The 20,031-nt window shown below is 35.3% G+C and overlaps 1 protein-coding gene across 1 annotated transcript in view; it reads left to right on the top strand.

Annotated features, from left to right (window-relative positions):
- MTREX (Mtr4 exosome RNA helicase) overlaps nt 1-20,031 on the top strand; it is a 98,684-nt gene that overhangs the window by 36,358 nt on the left and 42,295 nt on the right. Inside the window, exons 15-18 of the mRNA XM_055332130.1 lie at nt 931-1,056; nt 8,972-9,122; nt 13,574-13,746; nt 14,197-14,265. Coding sequence (XP_055188105.1) covers nt 931-1,056; nt 8,972-9,122; nt 13,574-13,746; nt 14,197-14,265 — 519 coding nt within the window. The remainder of the gene's footprint in view (nt 1-930; nt 1,057-8,971; nt 9,123-13,573; nt 13,747-14,196; nt 14,266-20,031) is intronic.

Below are 20,031 nucleotides of genomic sequence, written 5' to 3'. Positions count from 1 at the left end.
GTAATTACTAATCATAGAAATACTGAAAAGTGTTCATGGTAGATCGTAAAGACAAAGCATTTTTTTCTTGGTTTGTTTTATTTTAAAATGTATTAGATGCTATACAAAAGAGAAATAGTAATGATCAGGTGCCATTTCTCTTTAGAAACTTTTACATAGTCTTCAAAAATTTTCTATAACCTGTAACTTTTTAAAATTGAACTTTTAGTAATTTAATTCATGTAGTATATGATTCCTGTTCATAATGCAGCTAACAGTTTCATGTTTATATTTAAAATAATGTAAGTTTAAAATATCTTTATAATCTGTTTAAAATTACTTAATTCTCCAAAGAAAATTGATGCCATAAGAAAATAAGTAAATAAGTCATTTGTGACTTTACATGCTTCTTGGCATCCTAAGGACCCTACGGTAAGACTGCAGAGCATAGTGGGTAATTGAACTTAAGAAAGCAATATTTTCTTGATAATTCAGTATCATATTATTAAACCTAAAAATCATAGTGTGCTATACTGTAATGATGCCCTTGGGCCCTGCTGAGATTCTTTTGCATTGCCTTTTTGAAATGTTCTTTTCAAATCTTTCTTAGGATTAGCTTTTTTGTTGTTTTTCCTGGTGCCTTTGTTGCTCTCAGATACTTTAAAAATAAATGTTTATTTTATACTAATCTCTTTTTGCAAATTAAGAAATCTATTATGATCAAGTCAGAATTGATATTTAGTAGACTTTGAGTCCTTCTTTGATTTCTTAGACTTTAGTGCTTTCCATCATTTTGGAGCTAAAATTTAGCTCCAAAAGTTGATATTTTTAATCATGTTTCCTTTTGTGGAATATATAACTTGTGCTTTTATATTTTGTGATGAAAATTTAAGAATACTTTTTTCACTAGGTTGTCTCCTAAACTCTGGATTTTTAATTATGTTCACACAGATTTCCTCTGGTGAATACATTCAGATGTCTGGTCGGGCTGGAAGGAGGGGAATGGATGATAGAGGAATTGTAATTCTTATGGTGGATGAAAAGATGAGCCCAACGATTGGAAAACAGCTACTTAAGGTAACCAAGTTAAGATGCTGTGCTCTCACCAGCAATTTAAGAAACATACTTCAGGAGCCACTTTGAAATTAGTTATGTCGATTCAGATACCTTTCTAAGTAGATGAATTAATTTAGTAAACTATCTAGCCTTAAAGGTAGAAGAGGATAACTGAGCAAAGTGCCGATTATACCCTACTTTCTGTTATAATAAGTAAAGAGTAACTCATGCAATGGAAGGCATGTAAAAGATCCCCACAGAAGGCAAAAATGTTTACTTTACCCTCCAAATTTAAGACAGTCTCTATAACTGCCTTCTCTACTGAACAAATTGCTCTTCACCTATCAGAACAGGAAGTAGGGCACTGATATCAGTGTTTTGGGCAGTTACCTTCTCTTAACTTTGCAAGTCTAGGTATCTTTTTATTTTTATTTTATTTTTATTTTTATTTTATTAATTTTTTAAAAAGATTTTATTTATTTATGAGAGACACACACAGAGAGAGAGAGGCAGAGACATAGGCAGAGGGAGAAGCAGACTCCATGCAGGGATCCTGACGTGGGACTCGATCCGGGACTCCAGGATCACACCCTGGGCTGAAGGCAGGTGCTAAAACCAGTGATCCACCCAGGGATCCTATGTCCAGATATCTTAATTAGGTCTACAATCTACCATTCTAATACTATCTCTTAGTGGTTCATAATTATCTCCATAAATGAATTCAAGTATTTAAGCTTTATTTTAAATTAGCTTGTTTATTTTATTTAATATTTATCTTTTGGATTATTTTAAGAGTTTTGTTTTGGAGAGCTTCTCAGGGAGGTTTGGGCTGGTTGCTCTTCTTCTCCTTCTCCAAGCAGTAAGGAGTTACTAAATTCCTAGAAAAACTCTTAGTAAGATGAGAAACTTAGCAATTAAAACTTTAAAATTAACTGCCACATCATTAACTAAAGCTCCAAAACATGTTAAGTCCTACATAGGTCAGTATCTCTCTGAAACAGACTCTTTTCAATTTCAAAGACTTGTGAACAGCAAGGAGAATTTGAGATATGGTTGTGGGACATCTGGTATACTAAAGCAAAAATAAAAGTGTATGTTTTTTAAAATACATGTTTTATGTGAGTGAAGACAAAGCTTGTCTGTATATATTCATAGTGATCGTATGGTGTCTTATTTTCATTTTTAAAGATTAACACTTGGAAACCTATTTTTTTAAAAAATTTTATTTATTTATTAGAGGGCTCAAGTGAGCATGAGTGGGAGGAGGGGCAGAAGGAAAGGCAGACTAAGCAGATTCCTTGCTGATCAGGGAGCCAGACATGGGGCTTGATCCTAGAACCCTGGGATCATGACCTGAGCCAAAGGCAGACGATTAATCAACTGAGCCACCCAGGCACCCTAGAAACCTATTTTTAAGTGTCCATGTAACTTTAATTCTTCATATAAAGAAAATAACACAAGATTGAAAATTTGTATTTTTAGTCTTCAAATTGTGCCAGATATAATAAACACTATTTTTCTTTCTTTGTGCTCTGAATAGAAAAAGTTGAATCAGGTTGTCAATAGTAGGAGGTAATATTTTAATAACAGCATCTAGTTTCTTTAGTACAGATTTTTCATTCTATTTACTTATAAAATAATGTTATTGTCTATTGCTACAGGGTCATACAGCATCTCTAGAGCTTTTTTATTTTGTTTGATCAAAACTTTATGACCTTTGATTAGTACCCCATTATACCCCTCCTCATTCTCTGAACATCTGTTCATTGTCTTGATTTTTATTCTTTTGGATAAATACCCAGAGTAGAATTGCCAGACCATATGTAGTTCTTTTTTCTTAAATTTTTATTGAATATTTTTACTGTTTTCCACAGTGGCTATACCGTTTTGCCTTCTATCAGTGTGCAAGGATTCTAATTTCTCCATCATTTCTTAAGTGAACTTTTAAAAACAGCTTTATTGAGATATAATTCATATTGCATACAGTTCACCCATTTTCATGGTTTTTAATGTATTCACAGAGTTTTGCTATCATCTTAACAATAAATTTTGGAACATTTTTATCAGCCCAAAAAGAAACTTTATTGTCATTAATAATCATTCCCTATTTCCCCTCCTACCTCTTCCCTTTCCCCTAAGCCATAGACAAACCACTAATCTACTCTTTGTCCCTATAGAGTTGCCTGTTCTAGGCATTTCATATAAATTTAGTCAGATATGGGACTCCTGGGTGGTTGAGTATCTGCCTTTGGCTCAGGGCGTGATCCCGGAGTTCTGGGATCAAGTGTCATATCAGGCTCCCCACTGGAAGCCTTCTTCTACCTCTGCCTATGTCTCTGCCTCTCTCTCTTTCTGTCTCTCATGAATAAATAAATAAAATCTTTAAAAATAAATAAATTCAGATAATATGTGATCTTTTGTATCTGGTTTCTTTAGCATAATATTTTTGAGGTTTATCTGTATTTGTAATATGTATCAGGACTTCACTCCTTTTTTTTATGAATATTGCTCTTTTTGGCTATATTACAACCTATTTATCCATCTATCAGTGGATGTATATTTACGTTGTTTTGGCTGCTATGATTGTTCTTTACAAGTTTTATGTAAACATGCTTTTATTTCTTTTGGGTATATTACCTGTGAGTAAAATTGCTAGGTCATACATAATTCCATATTTAACCTTTTGAGGACCCACCAGACTGTTTTTCCTCAGCAGCTATACCATTTTATATTCTCATCAGCAATATAGGAGGGTTCTCCTATCCCTGCATTCTAGCTAACACCTATTATCTGTCCTTTTAACTTATAGTGATCATCCTAGTGAGTGTAAAGTGGTACCTTTCACTTTGAATGCTATATAGTTTGAGTTGTCAAAAGGATACAGTATCTGCTTGCTGATGGTGCTGCAGTTATATAAACAAATATGTGTGTATCTCCGTTTCTTGATTTCTGGACACATTTATTGAGACTAACTGTTGTATTTTTTTTGTCCTCTAGGATTTTTTTTCAGGTGATTTTACTATCATTAAAGAATTTGTGGGCAACTTATTCAGAAAAATAACAATTAACAGTTAAATGAATATTCAACTTGTCTTGGGCTTTGAAACGATTGCTATTACCATCCCAGTTCTATAAATGAATAAAACATACAGGGGCTAAATAATTTTTCAAACGTCATATTGTTGTTAAATGGCAAATTCTGATTTTAAAGTCAGGCAGTTTGGTGTCAGTGCATGCTTCTAAGCACCATGTGCTGTTGCTTCTCAGTATTTCATGCAAATAGATTTTTCATTTACTGACTCAAACTGAATTTGGTGTGACAGCACTTTGGTCTTTTTTTTTTAATTTTTTTTTTTTTTTTATTTATGATAGTCCCACAGAGAGAGAGAGAGAGAGGCAGAGACACAGGCAGAGGGAGAAGCAGGCTCCATGCACCGGGAGCCCGACGTGGGATTCGATCCTGGGTCTCCAGGATCGCGCCCTGGGCCAAAGGCAGGCGCTAAACCGCTGCGCCACCCAGGGATCCCAGCACTTTGTTCTTTTGCCCTTAATACAATATATAAACTAATAGCAGCCAAAACAACGTAATATATACATCATTAAAACGTCAGGTCTGTTTTCTTTTAAGCAACAGTGAGTGAGATTTGCTCTTAATAGGACTTTAATAGAGCATTTATTTTCTCAAATAAGAACTAAAATGTGTAGATTATTCCACGTTATTATATGTAAAACTAATTAGTATGCTTTATATACATTTGTAAAATTTGGATCTGTCACATCTATCATTTATCCTGTTAGGTTAAATAGTCTTACAAAGATAACAGAATACATGTGTTCATTGCTTGTTGACTAAAGATTATTTTTTTAACATTTCTCATATCTGAGCATGCACACACACTTATATATTTGTGCATGTAAATCATTTAATCATGCATTTAAAATATTTTAATAATTTCTTTAACAGTTTGGTATGACCTAAATTTCAGTATTTACAAGGGTCCTTAGGTAGTCATTATTGATGAATAGAGTATTATATTACAGTGAAATTATATTTTGGGTTGTCTGGCAGCATGTTGATTAAATTGGAAGGGAAATAGAAACCAGAGTAGTTACGATGATAGTTGTAGTGATCTATCTAAATCAGATTTGATGAAACTTTGAAGTAGGGAGATAGCAGAGGTAAAGAAACAAAAGAACTAATCTAAGATACATAAGAGGAAATAATCTGCAACCATGGATTGATTGAAATTTTTAAAGGGGATAAAGTAGAAGAAAGACCTTTGAAATTGGAATTTAAATGTTAATTTCATTAACCATTAATCAAATTATAATTGAACTATCCTGAGAGTTCATTCCTCGCAGAGTCACAGAAATTACTCCAGGTGGAGTTGCCACACAAAGGATTTTATTCGCAACAAATAAGGAGGTCACAGGAAGTAACTTCCCGAGTTGTGATTCCCTGAGCAATGGTGAATGGATTCCCTTTATTTAGTGTTAGGAGGAATATTGAGCCTTGTCATCGTTCTTTCTTAGGTGGGGATTTTAGTATTATAATGAGCTAAGGTAACTGTCAGTCATTCTTTGGTTCATATGTGCAGATGAGAATTTGTGATTGAATTCAAGCTGGTCTGGGTAGTCTTGAGCTCCTCATCAAGGCAGTTGTTACTGCTTGAAGGGTAGTTTCTGTTTCCTCATGGGATGTTTAATGACTTGCGAATCTTTTGCCTCAGTTAAGAGATCAGCTAGAAGGAAGGGCTTAAGGAAGAATATGGAACAAAGGTCAGTGAGTATAATCACATAAGCAGTAAAGATCAGAATTTAGGGTCTAGCTGGTGACAAAATCAGTAATCTTACTAACGGTCTTTGTAAGAGTGACTGACACTCAGTAATGGGAAAAAGCAAGAGAGATAAATTTCATTTTAGGTAATGTAACCATATTATTTATCAGCCAAATTCCATTACTGTAGGAGTGGAAGAGGATGCTCTTAATAATTATACCTATACAGCAGATTAACTTGTAGACTATCTTGGGGTCACTTAGATAAAATGTCACAATACCAACTTGAGTTTCAGGTAACTGAGAATTCTGGTAGGTGTATTCTAGAGCAATTGAGCATACAGAAGTATGGGATGCCTGGGTGACTCAGCTGTTGAGTGTCTGCCTTCGGCTCAGAGCGTGATCCTGGAGTTCCAGGATCGAGTCCCACATTGGGCTCCCTGTGAGGAGCCTGCATCTCCCTCTGCCTATGTTCTTCTCTTTGTGTCTTTCATGAATAAATAAATAAAATCTCAAAAAAAAAAAAAAACCACAGAAGCAGAGTTTGCACTTAGAAATAAACATTGGTAATATTGAAGCCCCAAATTTGTGAGAGAAGATAGAAAAAAAATAACAGAAAAGTAAGGGCTGGATCCTGCCTTCAGCCCAGGGCATGATCCTGGAATCCCAGGATCGAGTCCTATGTCAGGCTCCCTGCATGGAGTCTGCTTCTCCCTCTGCCTGTGTCTCTGCCTCTCTCACTCACTCTCTGTGTCTCTCATGAATAAATAAACTCTTAAAAAAAAAAAATAGAAAAGTAAGGGCCATGTCTGTTTGCAAAATGGTAAAATAGCTAAAGTTGTCTTTAAATTCCTCTCTCCTCCAAGAATTTGGTTTTTGTATTAATTTCACATCTCCCTTTGGTCCTATTTTTCTTTCTTTCCTTTTTTTAAAGATTGTATTTATTTATTCATGAGAGACAGAGAGAGGCAGAGACATAGGCCGAGGGAGAAGGAGGCTTCCTGCAGGAAGCCTGATGTGGGACAAGTCCCAGGATCCCGGGATCACAACCTGAGCCAAAGGCGGACACTCAACCACTGAGCCCTTGGCCTTAGTTTCAAGGAAAGTTCATAAACATCAAGGTACTTATTATTAGGGACTTATTAAAACTATGCCCCTAGGTCAAATGGCTCTTAATATTTCAGGAGTTAAGGAATACTTTTCATTTAAGGCTGTGGTGAAAACTATGCTTCTCATAAAATCCTATATGCATACATATAAAATTATGCTATAACATTGGTTTGTGGACCTCAATTTAAGAGCCCTTGTACCCTAAAAGTATTTATGTGTTTTACTATGCCATTTAGAAATACATAGCATGCTATGTGACATTTCACTTCTAAAGTGAATTCACTTCTCCCCAGAATTTGATTATTCTCCTATTGTACCTGGGGCATAGAGATGCAAAAGCACCTGGGTCCAGGGGGTCCCAAACAGCAGGTTTAGCTACTCACCTCAGGCAAAATTTAAAGAGAAACAAGTGGTAGTGAAACAAAAAGGCAATTTATTTCAGGCAAGCCAGTACCAGGAAGACAGCGGACCAGCATTTCAAAGACTGTCTCCAAAATGCCGAAAGTACTTCACAAGTTTATATAAGGAAAATGTGGGACAAAGTTTCCTGGGTACATGCGGTGGGTGGGGAGGGGGTGGTTACAGATCAAGTTGTTCATCTTCTTGGGCTTAGTCCTGGGCAGAGTCTTTCTCGCTCAAGGAAGTCCTTGAGGGGGTGGTTTCAGTTTCCACCAGGGGATGCTTTGCCTATAGCGTCTTTTGCCTGAGTTAAGAGATATGCTGGAAAGAAGAACATTAATTGATCAGAAAGTTTGAGGTCAGAGTGGAGTAATTGAAGTCCTTTCTCACTATGTGTAACTACAAAACCATTTTCATTCTTAAGTATTTACATTTAAAAATATATTTCTGGGGGCTCCTGGGTGGGAATGGCTCAGTTGGTTAAGTGTCTGCCTTCTGCTCAGGTCATGATCCCAGAATGATGGGATTGAGGCCCACGTTTTGAGCCTGCTTCTCCCTCTCCCTGCTCGTACATTCTCTATCTCTGTCTCTTTCTCTCTCTCTCTAAAAGAATCTTGAAAAAAAATTGTTTTTCAAGATTTTATTTATTTATTCGTGAGAGACACAGAGAGGAAGAGTCATTGGCAGAGGGAGAAGCAGGCTCCGTGCAGGGAGTGCGATGTGGGACTCGACCCCAGGTCCCTGGGATCACGCCCTGAGCTGAAGGCAGACACTCAACCACTGACCCACCCAGGCATCCCTAAAAAAATATTTCTGAAGAAACATTGCTGAAAGAAAATTTTAGATCTCAAAGAATTATTTTTGGTAGAGACTTTTAGTGAGTTAAGGTCACTCTGTGTAGATAAATATTTTATTCTGCCTAGCCCTTAGTTTTGCCCTTCTTTGGTAACAGTCACAGTTAGGAGAAAGAAGAATTATGAAAATGTAGATAAAGAATGGTCTGTAAGTTGAGGAAGAGGAACACTTAACTTTTCATATCACTCCAGACAGCTGAGTTTTAAGGTGCTAATTTTTATCTGGATATCGTTCTGAGGTGAATTTAGTATAGTCTGTCAGCACAAGCTAGGTTATGTACAGTAAAAATCCCTAAATTTAAGTTATTTAAAGGTTTATTTCTCTTGTTCAGTGCAGGTTTATAAAGAAGGTTCTGCTTATCATTGTTTAGGGATGCAAGATGATGGAGGAACCACACCTTGAACATTAACAGTCACTATGCCAGAGGGAAAAAGACTGCTTTTCACACCAACAATTAAATACTTGGCCAGAAAGTGGCCCATCATTAACAGTTTGTTTGCTCCACCCACCACGGGTGAGAAAGTGTAATCTTATCAAGTGCCTAGAAGGCAGAGAGCTAAACATACTTGGTAAACAGTATTTTAACTAGTACTATTCCTACTTAGTGGATTTTTTCCCCCATTACAATTTCCCAAAGATCAACTATTTATCACTTTGTATTGGTCATTTAAAGGAAATAACTTAATACATTTCTATAATATTCCTTAAATGGATTAAATTATTAAGCAGTTTTTTAAGTATCTATGTAAATCATATTTGAAAAATCCCAACATTGACTTTTTTTTTTCCTTGTAGGGCTCAGCTGATCCTCTAAATAGTGCTTTTCATTTGACCTACAACATGGTTTTGAATTTACTACGTGTAGAAGAAATTAATCCTGAGTACATGTTGGAAAAATCCTTTTACCAGTTTCAGCATTATAGAGCAATTCCAGGAGTAGTAGAGAGTAAGTATAAAATTATTCTATCAAAGTCTTCTTAGCTAGTAGAGTAAATAGCACAATCACTGCCTTATTGGCTGCCTAGGCTACTGTTTATTTTCTGGTTAGCCATATCTTGATTTTTACATAAAGTAAGAACTGTGATCTGGTCATTACGACCAATGAGAACATTTTAAAATGAAAGTAAGAAAACCCTATTAGTACACCTTTCTGTAATTGGTTCAAATTTGATAAAATTTATTGTTGTAGGCATATTACATGATAGCTCATGTTCATGAATCATGATATATAACAAAAAGCCGGATATACTAAAATTTGACCTGTAAGAAGGATGTGTATATTAGTCTTGGCCTTGTATTGTTTTCTCATTATAAAAAAATGCCACAGCTTAAGTTTATAAACGATTAAGGAAATTTAATGCTTCAGTGGGATTTGAGTTCAGCCTTTTTAGAATTTCTAGCTCCTAATATGATGATGCTTTCTAAAGTTCAGAAAGTACATGGCCTTCCAGTAAAAAAGGTGTGAAGACTGAAAAAAATAATAAAAAAATAAAGGCCTACGGGAAGTTAAGTCAGTATCTGTGGTTATACATTTGATTGCTGGCAGAATTGAGATTAGAGTCTTGGACTCCTGCTGCTGAGCTAAGCTATTTTTATTAAGTCATAGATCATCTCTTTTTTTTTTTTTTTTTTTTTTTTTAAATTTTTATTTATTTATGATAGTCGCACAGAGAGAGAGAGAGAGAGGCAGAGACACAGGCAGAGGGAGAAGCAGGCTCCATGCACCGGGAGCCCGACGTGGGATTCGATCCCGGGTCTCCAGGATCGCGCCCTGGGCCAAAGGCAGGCGCCAAACCGCTGCGCCACCCAGGGATCCCCATCTCTTTTTTAATATGGTGAAAATAGATGAAGTAACTTTTCTGACTAAAAAAAGAAAACAGGATGACAAAACATTGATTAAAGAAAACTTGAGCTGGCTAGTTTTAAGACTTACCTGTATTTAAATACTATGAGCACAGCTGTTAAATTTTTTAAATGCACCTTATAAAATTAATGGCAAATGTATAACTTCAGATTATATTTGTTATTGTGAAATTGTGTGATGCCATTTGTCTTGGTGAATACCTACGACCTTAGCAAAGAGAAAGAAATGATTCTTTGTCAAGAAACTTTTGAATGTATTTATTTCAAAGAGCAAGCACAAGCGGGAGGGGCGGAGGGAGAGGAGGAGAGAATCTCAAGTAGACTCAACACAGTGTGGAGCTGGATGCAGGGCTTGATCCCAGTGGCCATGAAATCACAACCTGAGCCAAAACCAAGAGTTGGACACTTAGTGAGCCACTCAGGTGTCCCAAAGAACTAAGTTTTTAAAGAGGCTATCAATCTCTTTCTCTTGCAAAAAAAAAAACACTGAATATAATAATAGAATTTTTAACAATAGTATCCACAAGATTTAAGTACGTTGTAGATTTGGATATAAATTAAGGTATTTTAATGTTTAATAGTAAAAAGGAAGTTAATTTTACCTCATGTAGAAATTTCAGATGCTGTCATTGAAACACATAAGGTTATAAGCCAGCTTAATATATTTTTCTTAAGATTTTATTTATTTATTTGAGATAGCAGGAGAGGAGCAGAGGGAGAAGGACAAGCAGACTCCACATTAAGCACAGAGCCCCCAGCTCGGGGCTCATACCCACCACACTGAAGATCAGTCATGATCTGAGCCAAAACCAAGAGTCAGACACTTAACCAACTGAGCCCTCTGGGTGCACCAAGCCAGTTTAATACTTTATTTTGTTTATTTATTTTTAAATTATTTATTTGTTTGTATGTGCATTAGAGTGTGTGAGAGCAGGAGCAGAGGGAGTGGGAGAAGCAGGCTCCCTGCCGAGCAGGGAGCCCACTTTGGTGCTGGATCCCAAGAACTGCAGGATCATGACCTCAGCCAACTGCAGACACTTAACCAACTGAGCCACTCAGGCACCCCTATACTTCAAATAAAAAGAATTAAACTTAAAATATTCCTAAGCAGTTAGCACGAGGTCATGCATGAGTAGGGTAATTATACACACATAGGCAGCAGTTAGTCTGGTTTAGTGACTGAATAACCAAGAGAAATAGTATGCACAGTAGTGTACCAACCTTTCGGTTTTTTCCTCTTATCTGTAAAAATAGTGTATTCTAGCAACCAATAGATTACTTTTTAAACTTCACTTTTATTCTTTCATAGTTCCATAGAGGGCACTCTTGTTATCTTCATTTTGTGGATAAAGAAACGAAAAAAATGCAGATTAAATAGAGGAGTTTAACCAGTTGAATAGAATTGAAAGTCTTGAAGTGGTAAACTCATACATGTGTGGTCAGTTGATTTTCAACACACGCTCTTGGAGCAGTGGAATAGTCATATGTAAAAGAATGAAATTGGACTCTTACCATATACAATAATTAACTGAGATTGAGTGAAAGCCATAAATACAGGAACTGAAGACAAAACTCTTAGAAGAAAACATAGGTATAAATCCCTATAACCTTGGATTTAGCAGTGGTTTCTTAAATAAGACACCAAAAGTACAAGTCACAAAAGAAAATTCATAAATTTGATTTAATCAAAATTGGAAGCTTTTGTACCTAGTAGACACCAACAGGAAATAAAAAGCCCACAGAATGGGAGAAAAAAATTGTAGAACATATATCTGATACAGGTCTATTTTCCAGAATATATAAAGAACTCTTATAATTCAAAAATAAAAAGACAAATCAAATCATCTGATTTTTAAATGGGCAAAGTATTTGTTTTTGTTTTTTGGGCAAAGTATTTGAATAGATTTTTTTTTTCTCCAAAGAAGATAAACTGTTAGCCAGTAAACAATCATATGAAAACATGCTCAACATTAGTTATTAGGGAAGTGCCATTCATAACGACATAGAAATACCACTTCACACTAAATAAGGATAGGTTTTTGGCTTTGTTTTTAAGATATTAACAATATGATATTGTCATTGTGGAAGATAGTTCAGCACTTCCTAGAAAGTTAAATACAGAATTACCATAAGACCCAATAGTTCCACTCCTGGGGATATAATAAAAGAAATATTTTCAAACAAAAACTTGTGCATGAATATTCATAACAGCACTATTTACAGTCGCTAAAAGGTAGAAATAATCCAAATGACCACCATCTGGTAAACAGATCACTAAAATGGTGTACTTATATAGTGGAATAATATTTAGACATAAAAAGAAGTTAAGTACTGATACATGCTGTACTGTAACATGGATGAACCTTGAAAACATGCTAGTGAAGGAAGCCAAACAAAAGGCCACGTATAGTGTGACTGCACATATATGAGAAATCTAGAATAGATAAATCCATGCAAACAAAAAGTAGACAGGATGTCAGAGGTTGTGGGGAGGAGTGAATGAAGAGTGTGTTTGCTCAATGGATATGGAATTTCCTTTTGGAGCAGTGAAAATACTCTAGAACTAGGTGATGCTAATATTTGCCTATGTTGTAAATGTACTAAATGTATTTACAGTGAGTTTTAAGTTTTGTGTATTTAACCTTATTTGAAATTGTGCTTGTTCACAATGGGATGGAGGCATAATGAAATGAGTGAGGAAGGGAAGTCAGCAGTAGACGCAAGAACTGGAGCAGGAAATGGTATAGATTAGCTAAGAACGGTTAGATTAGCTAAGAACAATTGGGGAAAAGGGCCTGTGTTTTGGCTACTGACTGAGTAGAGAAAGAACTGTGATTGAATTGCTGGTCCTCAGTTTTAGTGATCTCGACTCTGATGGTGGTAGAAGTTGTTATGACAATAGCAAACTGGATTCTTGCAGAAAGTTAAAGCAATGTATTACTTGAAAGGCCCCAAATAGTTCTGTCTAGTGGGACTTTCTGCAGTGATAGAAATGTTCTATGTCTGTGCCCTTCAAGTACGGAGGTCAGAAACCACATACGGCATTTGAGTATTTGAAATGGTTCTGGTGCTATTGAGGAACTAAATATTTAATTTTATTTAATTTTCATAAATTTTAATTTAAATAGCCATATATGGCTGGTGTCTCCTGGCACTATATTAGAAAAAAAAAGATCTAGCACTCTTCTACCATTACAAAAAGTTTTATAGGACAGTGCTGTGTTGAACAGTGTAGGCCTAGAATTCTTATAGATAACCCCCTCTCCCACATCCTAGGAAAAAAACAACTTACCATAATCACGGCCAATTCAGACTCAATTTGAAGATTCACAATTAATGAGTTGGAGGAATTTAATGAACCTTAAATATAGAAAGAAAATGCTCAGAATGACTTGCAGTTATATCTGAAGTTTTTCCATAAAACTTCTAATGTATGCAAGCTGACTTTGTTTCCTATGTTTATAGTAGAAAAACAGATGTATCTTGGTATAATTTACGTAAATTATTTTAAAAATATTTTACATGTATTTACAGAAGTAAAAAACTCAGAAGAACAATATAATAAAATAGTAATACCAAATGAGGAAAGTGTCGTCATCTATTATAAGATTAGACAGCAGCTTGCCAAACTGGGTAAAGAAATTGAAGAATATATTCACAAACCAAAATACTGCTTACCATTTCTACAACCAGGTCGTTTGGTAAAGGTATGTCGTTTTTGGATAAAGATTCTTCTAATTGTTGCTCTACATTAACTATATTGTTTTATACCATTCACATGGTATTGAATGGGGGTGGGATCCTGTGTGAAGGCCTTTTAATCTCCACTGATTTTCATTTGTATGCAGTTTTAAGTCCTGGATGAATTATAAAATATAAAAGATCTCAGTTTCAGAACAAATACATATTTTAGAAATTTGTTTGGCAACTGACATGTTCCTATTGTTGCTGTTTTAGCGGCCTATGAAATTTGATGGTGATTTTTTTCTTGAGGATTAATATGTTTTTCCTTAAGTTTAACAGCAATCTTTCAAAAATATTTTACCAGGAAAACTCAAAGTTTTATTAGCCCGTAATGTGGACATGGAAGTCTAAAATTGCTTTTGAACATAAATGTTTTTATTTACTTCCTTTTTTTTTTTTTTTTTTTTTTTTAGGTAAAGAATGAAGGAGATGATTTTGGCTGGGGAGTAGTGGTGAATTTCTCAAAAAAGTCAAATGTTAAGGTAAACTATTGCCCTTAAGGTAGAATCATATATAAATTTCTAGTGAAAAGTTTTTTTCAGACTCATGAAATTGATCAAAGTAGAAATAGTGTTACATTTAAGAGAAGCTATAATTAATTTTGCCATAATTACGTTTTTGAATAATCTTAAGTTTTGTCTTTAAAGTGCTGTTATTCAATAAATACATAAATAAAGTGCTGTTATTTTCCGAACAACAGCAAATTTTATTTTCGTGACAGTTTATATGTCTTGTTTGAATTCATCAATACTTTTTAATTTTACTCTTTAAATTGAATATAAGAAAAAATAAGCTTCTGATACAGAAAATTCAAATTTTAATTTAGGATTATAATAGAAAGTTGAAGAATAGGTATTAAAAAGAGCTAGTCAGTTTTACTTATTCTAAGGGAAAACAATAAAATTGGCTTTGGTCATTTGTTACTTTGTTAGATGACTGCTATCTTGAAATTAAGTTAGCCATCCTGTTATATTTTCTGTGTCTCCCAATATGTGACCTCAGGCAACATTTTTTATCTCCATGTTTATTTTGTCTTCTTTTTAAAGATTTATTTATTAGAGAAAGAGAGCACAAGTAGGGGGAGTGGCAGGGAGAGGGAGAAGCAGGTTCCCCGCTAAGCAGGAAGCCCAACATGGGGCTTGATCCCAGGACCCTGGGATAATGAACTGAGCCAAAGGCAGGCACTTAAATGACTAAGCCTGCCAGGCGCCCCTATTTTTCTTTATCTTTAAAAATAAATAGTTTGTAGGGCACGTAAGTTACAGGAACTTGGATCAGTTTATTGGATACCTGACTCTTGATATCAGTTCAGGTCTTGATCTTGGGGTCGTGAGTTCAGGTCCCACATCGGGTATGGAGCGTCCTTAAAAAAGAAAAAAAAGAATAGTTTGCATAAGATGATACGTGCTTTCTCTTAAGGTTGACCATCTCATGCTTTTGCCATCATTAACTTCTCTGCCCCACCTAGGTATAGAGCAAATAGAAATTAAATTTTGGAATTGGAAATCACTCCTGAAATATGTAAATGAATTTAGAAATACGGAAGTCATTTTTTGGGAGAAACAATTAAGTCCTTAGGTTTAGGGATGCCTGGGTGACTAATTTGGTTAAGTGTCTTTCCTTCACCTCATGTCTGGGATCGAGCCCCTCATCAGGGCTTCCTGCTTGGTGGAGAGCCTGCTTCCCTCTGCCCCTCCCCTCCTCTTGTGCTCTCTCTCAAAGAAATAAATAAAATCTTAAAAAAAAAGTTCATAGGTTTGTGATGGGTACTTTTGTGAATGATCGGCGATTAATTCCACTGAAGAACTTCTTAAGGATAGTTTGTTATTACCATTTTGATAAATTACCATCTTCATTAGTAATATTTTTAAGATTTGTTTTTTAAGTATTGTCACATTTGTTGCCTCATTTGATCCCAATTTAATAAGCATTCACTGACCGCAGACACAAAATCTTTGTGTTTACTCATTTGGTGAATAGCAGAAAGCAGATAATGAAAATAAAAGGCAGAATAGTATAAATACTTGAGTATTTTATACTCAAATAAGTATAAATACTTGAGTAAAGATAAAAGTAAAGTGCATTTGGAGCGCATAGGAAGAAATTATGTCTGAGCTATTAGAGATGGCATCTAATTAGGAAGATAATTTAAAATTTTTAAAGGAAACTTGGAGAGTGAGTAGCATTCATTTGATGGATATTTACTGCTGGAGAAGCAATGATATGTAGCAGGCCCAGAACATTTCAGGTAGAGTGAAATCTTTTAGAAGTATTAAAGTTAATCACAGAAAATGGTTAAAATACAAATATGAATATATTCGATCTGGATGTAAACATTTGAAAGGTAGGTGTTTGAAGATTGGTTGTTTGGTTTGCTTGGGTTTAGTTTGGTTGTTTGTTTTTTTAATCTGTTTATTTTTGAGGGAGGTATTGATCCGATCAGAAGTTATTGTTTTGACAGTTTTGGAAGATATTGAAAGAGATAGCACAGTAGATGCAAGTTTGTTAATTAAGGAGACTTATTTTTGGAGTCAGAAGGAAGATGGTAGTAGAATAAGGGTTCAGGTGGAGGAGACTGAGGAACTAAGAATGGACAGTCTTGTGTGAGAAGGTGGGGGGGTAGTTTTAGTGATGATAAGATTTCAAGCTTGGTTATTTGAAAAGTTGGCTGTATTGAGCCAACATTATTAAACTGGATAAAGTCTGCCTCTCTCATGCTGCCTCCCCTCATCCCCCCCGCATTTTAAAAAATACACAGTGAATTGAAGAATTTCAATCTTTGTCAAGGCTGAAATTTGACAAAGATCACATGGGTATTACTCATTTGAGCCATGACTAGAACTCAGATATGACTTACAGGCCTTTTTATATTTTGTATTTCATCACCTTCAGCCATGAGAAAACTATTAAAATGCTTGCCTACCTCTTCTCCCTTCCAAAGACACACATTATCTTCTTTAGGAATTATTACTAGTAACAGGTATGATCTTCCTTGAGAAGAACTTGAAAGGATAGTCTTTATTTAAGCTGATGCCTGTTAAGTTCTGTTTTTCATGTATGATAAAGAATGTGGCCGTAAATACTTAATGTTGTGGTTCCATTCATACTTCTATAACCCATGATGAAAAAGCCTTTCCCAGTTTATGCATTCCATAACTTGTCTATATCTAAGAGAATATTGCTAGGGCAAAATTTTTCTTACCTGTAATGTACTGAAGTGCTATATATTTCTATCACTGCAGGTTTTACATTTCTTGTGTGTTTCTTTTTTCAAGTCTTATTGAGATAGTATTAACATACTGTACTGTTTACCCAGTGACTTTTAGTAAATTCACTTTCACCACAGTCGATTTTAGAGAACATTTTCATCCCCTGAAAAGGAAAAAGAAATCTTTGTCATTCCACCCTGTCCTCTCATACCCTCCCTCAGTCCTAAACAGCTATTTATCTACTCTCTATATTTTTGCGTATTCTGAAAATTTCATAAAATTGAATCATAATATGGTATTTTGGGACTGGCTTCTTAGCATGTTTTCAGGGTTTAAGCATGTTGTAGTGCATTTCAGCACTTCGTTCCTTTTTATGATTAAATAGCATTCCATTGTACAGATACACTACATTTTGTTTATCCATTCATAATTTGATAGGCATTTGGACTGTTTCTTCCTCTGGACTATATGAATAATGCCCCTATAAACCTCCATAGCTGAGTTTTTGTGTGGACATATGTTTTCATTTCTCTTGGGAGTGAAATTGCTGGGTCCCATGGATACTGTATAACCATTTAAAGAACTACCAGGTTGTTTTCTAAAGTGGCTGCACCATTTCACATTCACATTGGCAATGTATGACGGTTTTGAATATCTTCACATCCTCACCAACACTTAATTCTGACTTTTTAATTACACTTGGTGTATAGTGGTATCTCATTGTGGTCTTGATTTGTATTTCCCTGGTGACTCATATTACCAAGGATCTTTTTATGTGCTTATTGGCTATTTGTATATTTTTGGAGAAATATCTTCAATTCTTTTGCCCACGTTCAAATTGAGTTGTCATTTTATTACTAAGTTATATGAGTTCTTTATGATATTTGATTTCCAGATATTTATCTCCCATTTTGTGGATTATATTCACTTTTCTTGATAGTGTCCTTTGAAGCACAAAAGTTTTTAATTTTGAGGTAATCCAATTAATTTTTTTTCTTGTTATTCATGATTTTGATGTCATATAAAAAATTAGTGCCAACATCAAGGTCATGAAGCTTTACCTCTGTGTTTTCTTCTAAGAGTTTTATAGTTTTAGCTATTATATTTAGGCCCCTGATCATTTTCAGTTAATTTTTGTACATGGTATAAGGTAAGGATCCAGCTTCATTCTTATCCTAGCCCTCGCTATTGGAAAATTACTTCCTCATTAAATGATCCTGTCATCCTTATCAAAATTCAGAAGATCATAGGCACATAGATTTATTTCTATACTCTCAGTTCCATTCCATTGACCTCTGTGTCTATCCCAATGCCAATACCATATGGTCTTCAATTTACCATATCTTTGTAGTTAAGTTTAAAAAAAAACAAAGACGGGATCCCTGGGTGGCGCAGCGGTTTGGCGCCTGCCTTTGGCCCAGGGCGCGATCCTGGAGACCCGGGATCGAATCCCACGTCGGGCTCCCGATGCATGGAGCCTGCTTCTCCCTCTGCCTGTGTCTCTGCCTCTCTCTCTCTGTGTGTGTGACTATCATAAATAAATTAAAAAAAAAAAAAAAAACAAAGACTTCTGAGTTCTCCAACTTTGTTCTTCTTTATTTTAATTTAATTTAATTTAATTTATTTAATTTAATTAATTTAATTAATTTAATTTAATTAATTTAATTAATTTAATTAATTTATTAATGAGAGACAGAGAGAGAGAGAGAGAGGCAGACACACAGGCAGTGGGAAAAGCAGGTTCCATGCAGGGAGTCTGACGTGGGACTCAGTCCTGGATCTCCAGGATCACGCCCTGGACTGAAGGTGGCGCTAAACTGCTGAGCCACCCAGGCTGCCCTGTTCTTCTTTTTCAAGATTGTTTTGGCTATTCTGGGATCCTTAAAATTTCATATGAATTTAATTGTCAATTTTTACAAAGAAGTCAGCTGGGATTCTGTGAGGGCTTGTGCTGAATCTTTATCAGTTTGGAGAATATTGCTGTCTTAACATAATTGAGTCTTTCAGTAATGAACAGAGCATGTTTTCCCTCTTATTTACATACTCTTTTTCTTTTTTAAAGATTTATTTATATGAGAGAGAGCAAGAGAGCATATTGAGTTTGGAAGTGTTCCCCTTTTCTGTTTATTGAAGACTTTTTGAAGAAATGGTATTAATTTTTTTTTTAATTGGAATAATTTGGCAGTGAGAATATCTGGGACTGGGCTTTTCTTTGAGGGAAGTTTATGATTACTAAGTCAGTTTTATAGGGTCTGTTGAAATTGTTTCTTTGGGTTAGTTTCACTGATTTCCTTTCTTAGAAATTAGTCCATTTCATCTAAGTTACCTAATCTACTTGTATACCGTGGTTCCTGATATAATTTATAATCCTTTTTAATTCTAAAAGCTGATTAGTAATGTCTCCACTTTTACTTCTCTCTCTCTCTCTTTTTTTTTTTTTGGAGCTCGATTTGTGCCAACATACAGTATAACACCCAGTGCTCATCCCGTCAAGTGCCTCTCTCAGTGCCCGTCACCCAGTCACACCATCCCTCCACCCACCTCCCCTTCCACTACCCCCTTTTTGTTTCCCAGAGTTAGGAGTATCTCATGTCACCCTCTCTGATTTTTCCCACTCATTTTTCTCTCCTTTCCCCTATATCCCTTTTACTATTTTTTATATTCCCCATATGAGTAAAACCATATAATATGTGTCCTTCACTGATTGATTTACTTCACTCAGCATAATACCCTCCAGTTCCATCCATGTTGAAGCAAATGGTGAGTATTCATCATTTTTAATGGCTGAGTAATATTCCATATTGTGTGTGTGTGTGTGTGTGTGTGTGTGTGTGTGTACATCTTCTTTATTCATCCATTTTTTGATGGACACCGAGGCTCCTTCCATTGTTTGGCTATTGTGGACATTGCTGCTATAAACATTGGGATGTAGGTGTCTCGGCTTTTCACTGCATCTGTATCTTTGGGTAAATCCCCATTAGTGCAGTTGCTGGGTCGTAGGGCAGTTCTATTTTTAACTCTTTGAGGAACTTCCACACA

This window comes from Nyctereutes procyonoides, unplaced genomic scaffold (genome assembly GCF_905146905.1).
Source record: "Nyctereutes procyonoides isolate TBG_1078 unplaced genomic scaffold, NYPRO_anot_genome, whole genome shotgun sequence".
Taxonomy (NCBI): Eukaryota; Metazoa; Chordata; class Mammalia; order Carnivora; family Canidae; genus Nyctereutes; species Nyctereutes procyonoides.
This window is presented reverse-complemented; position numbering and strand designations above follow the sequence as displayed.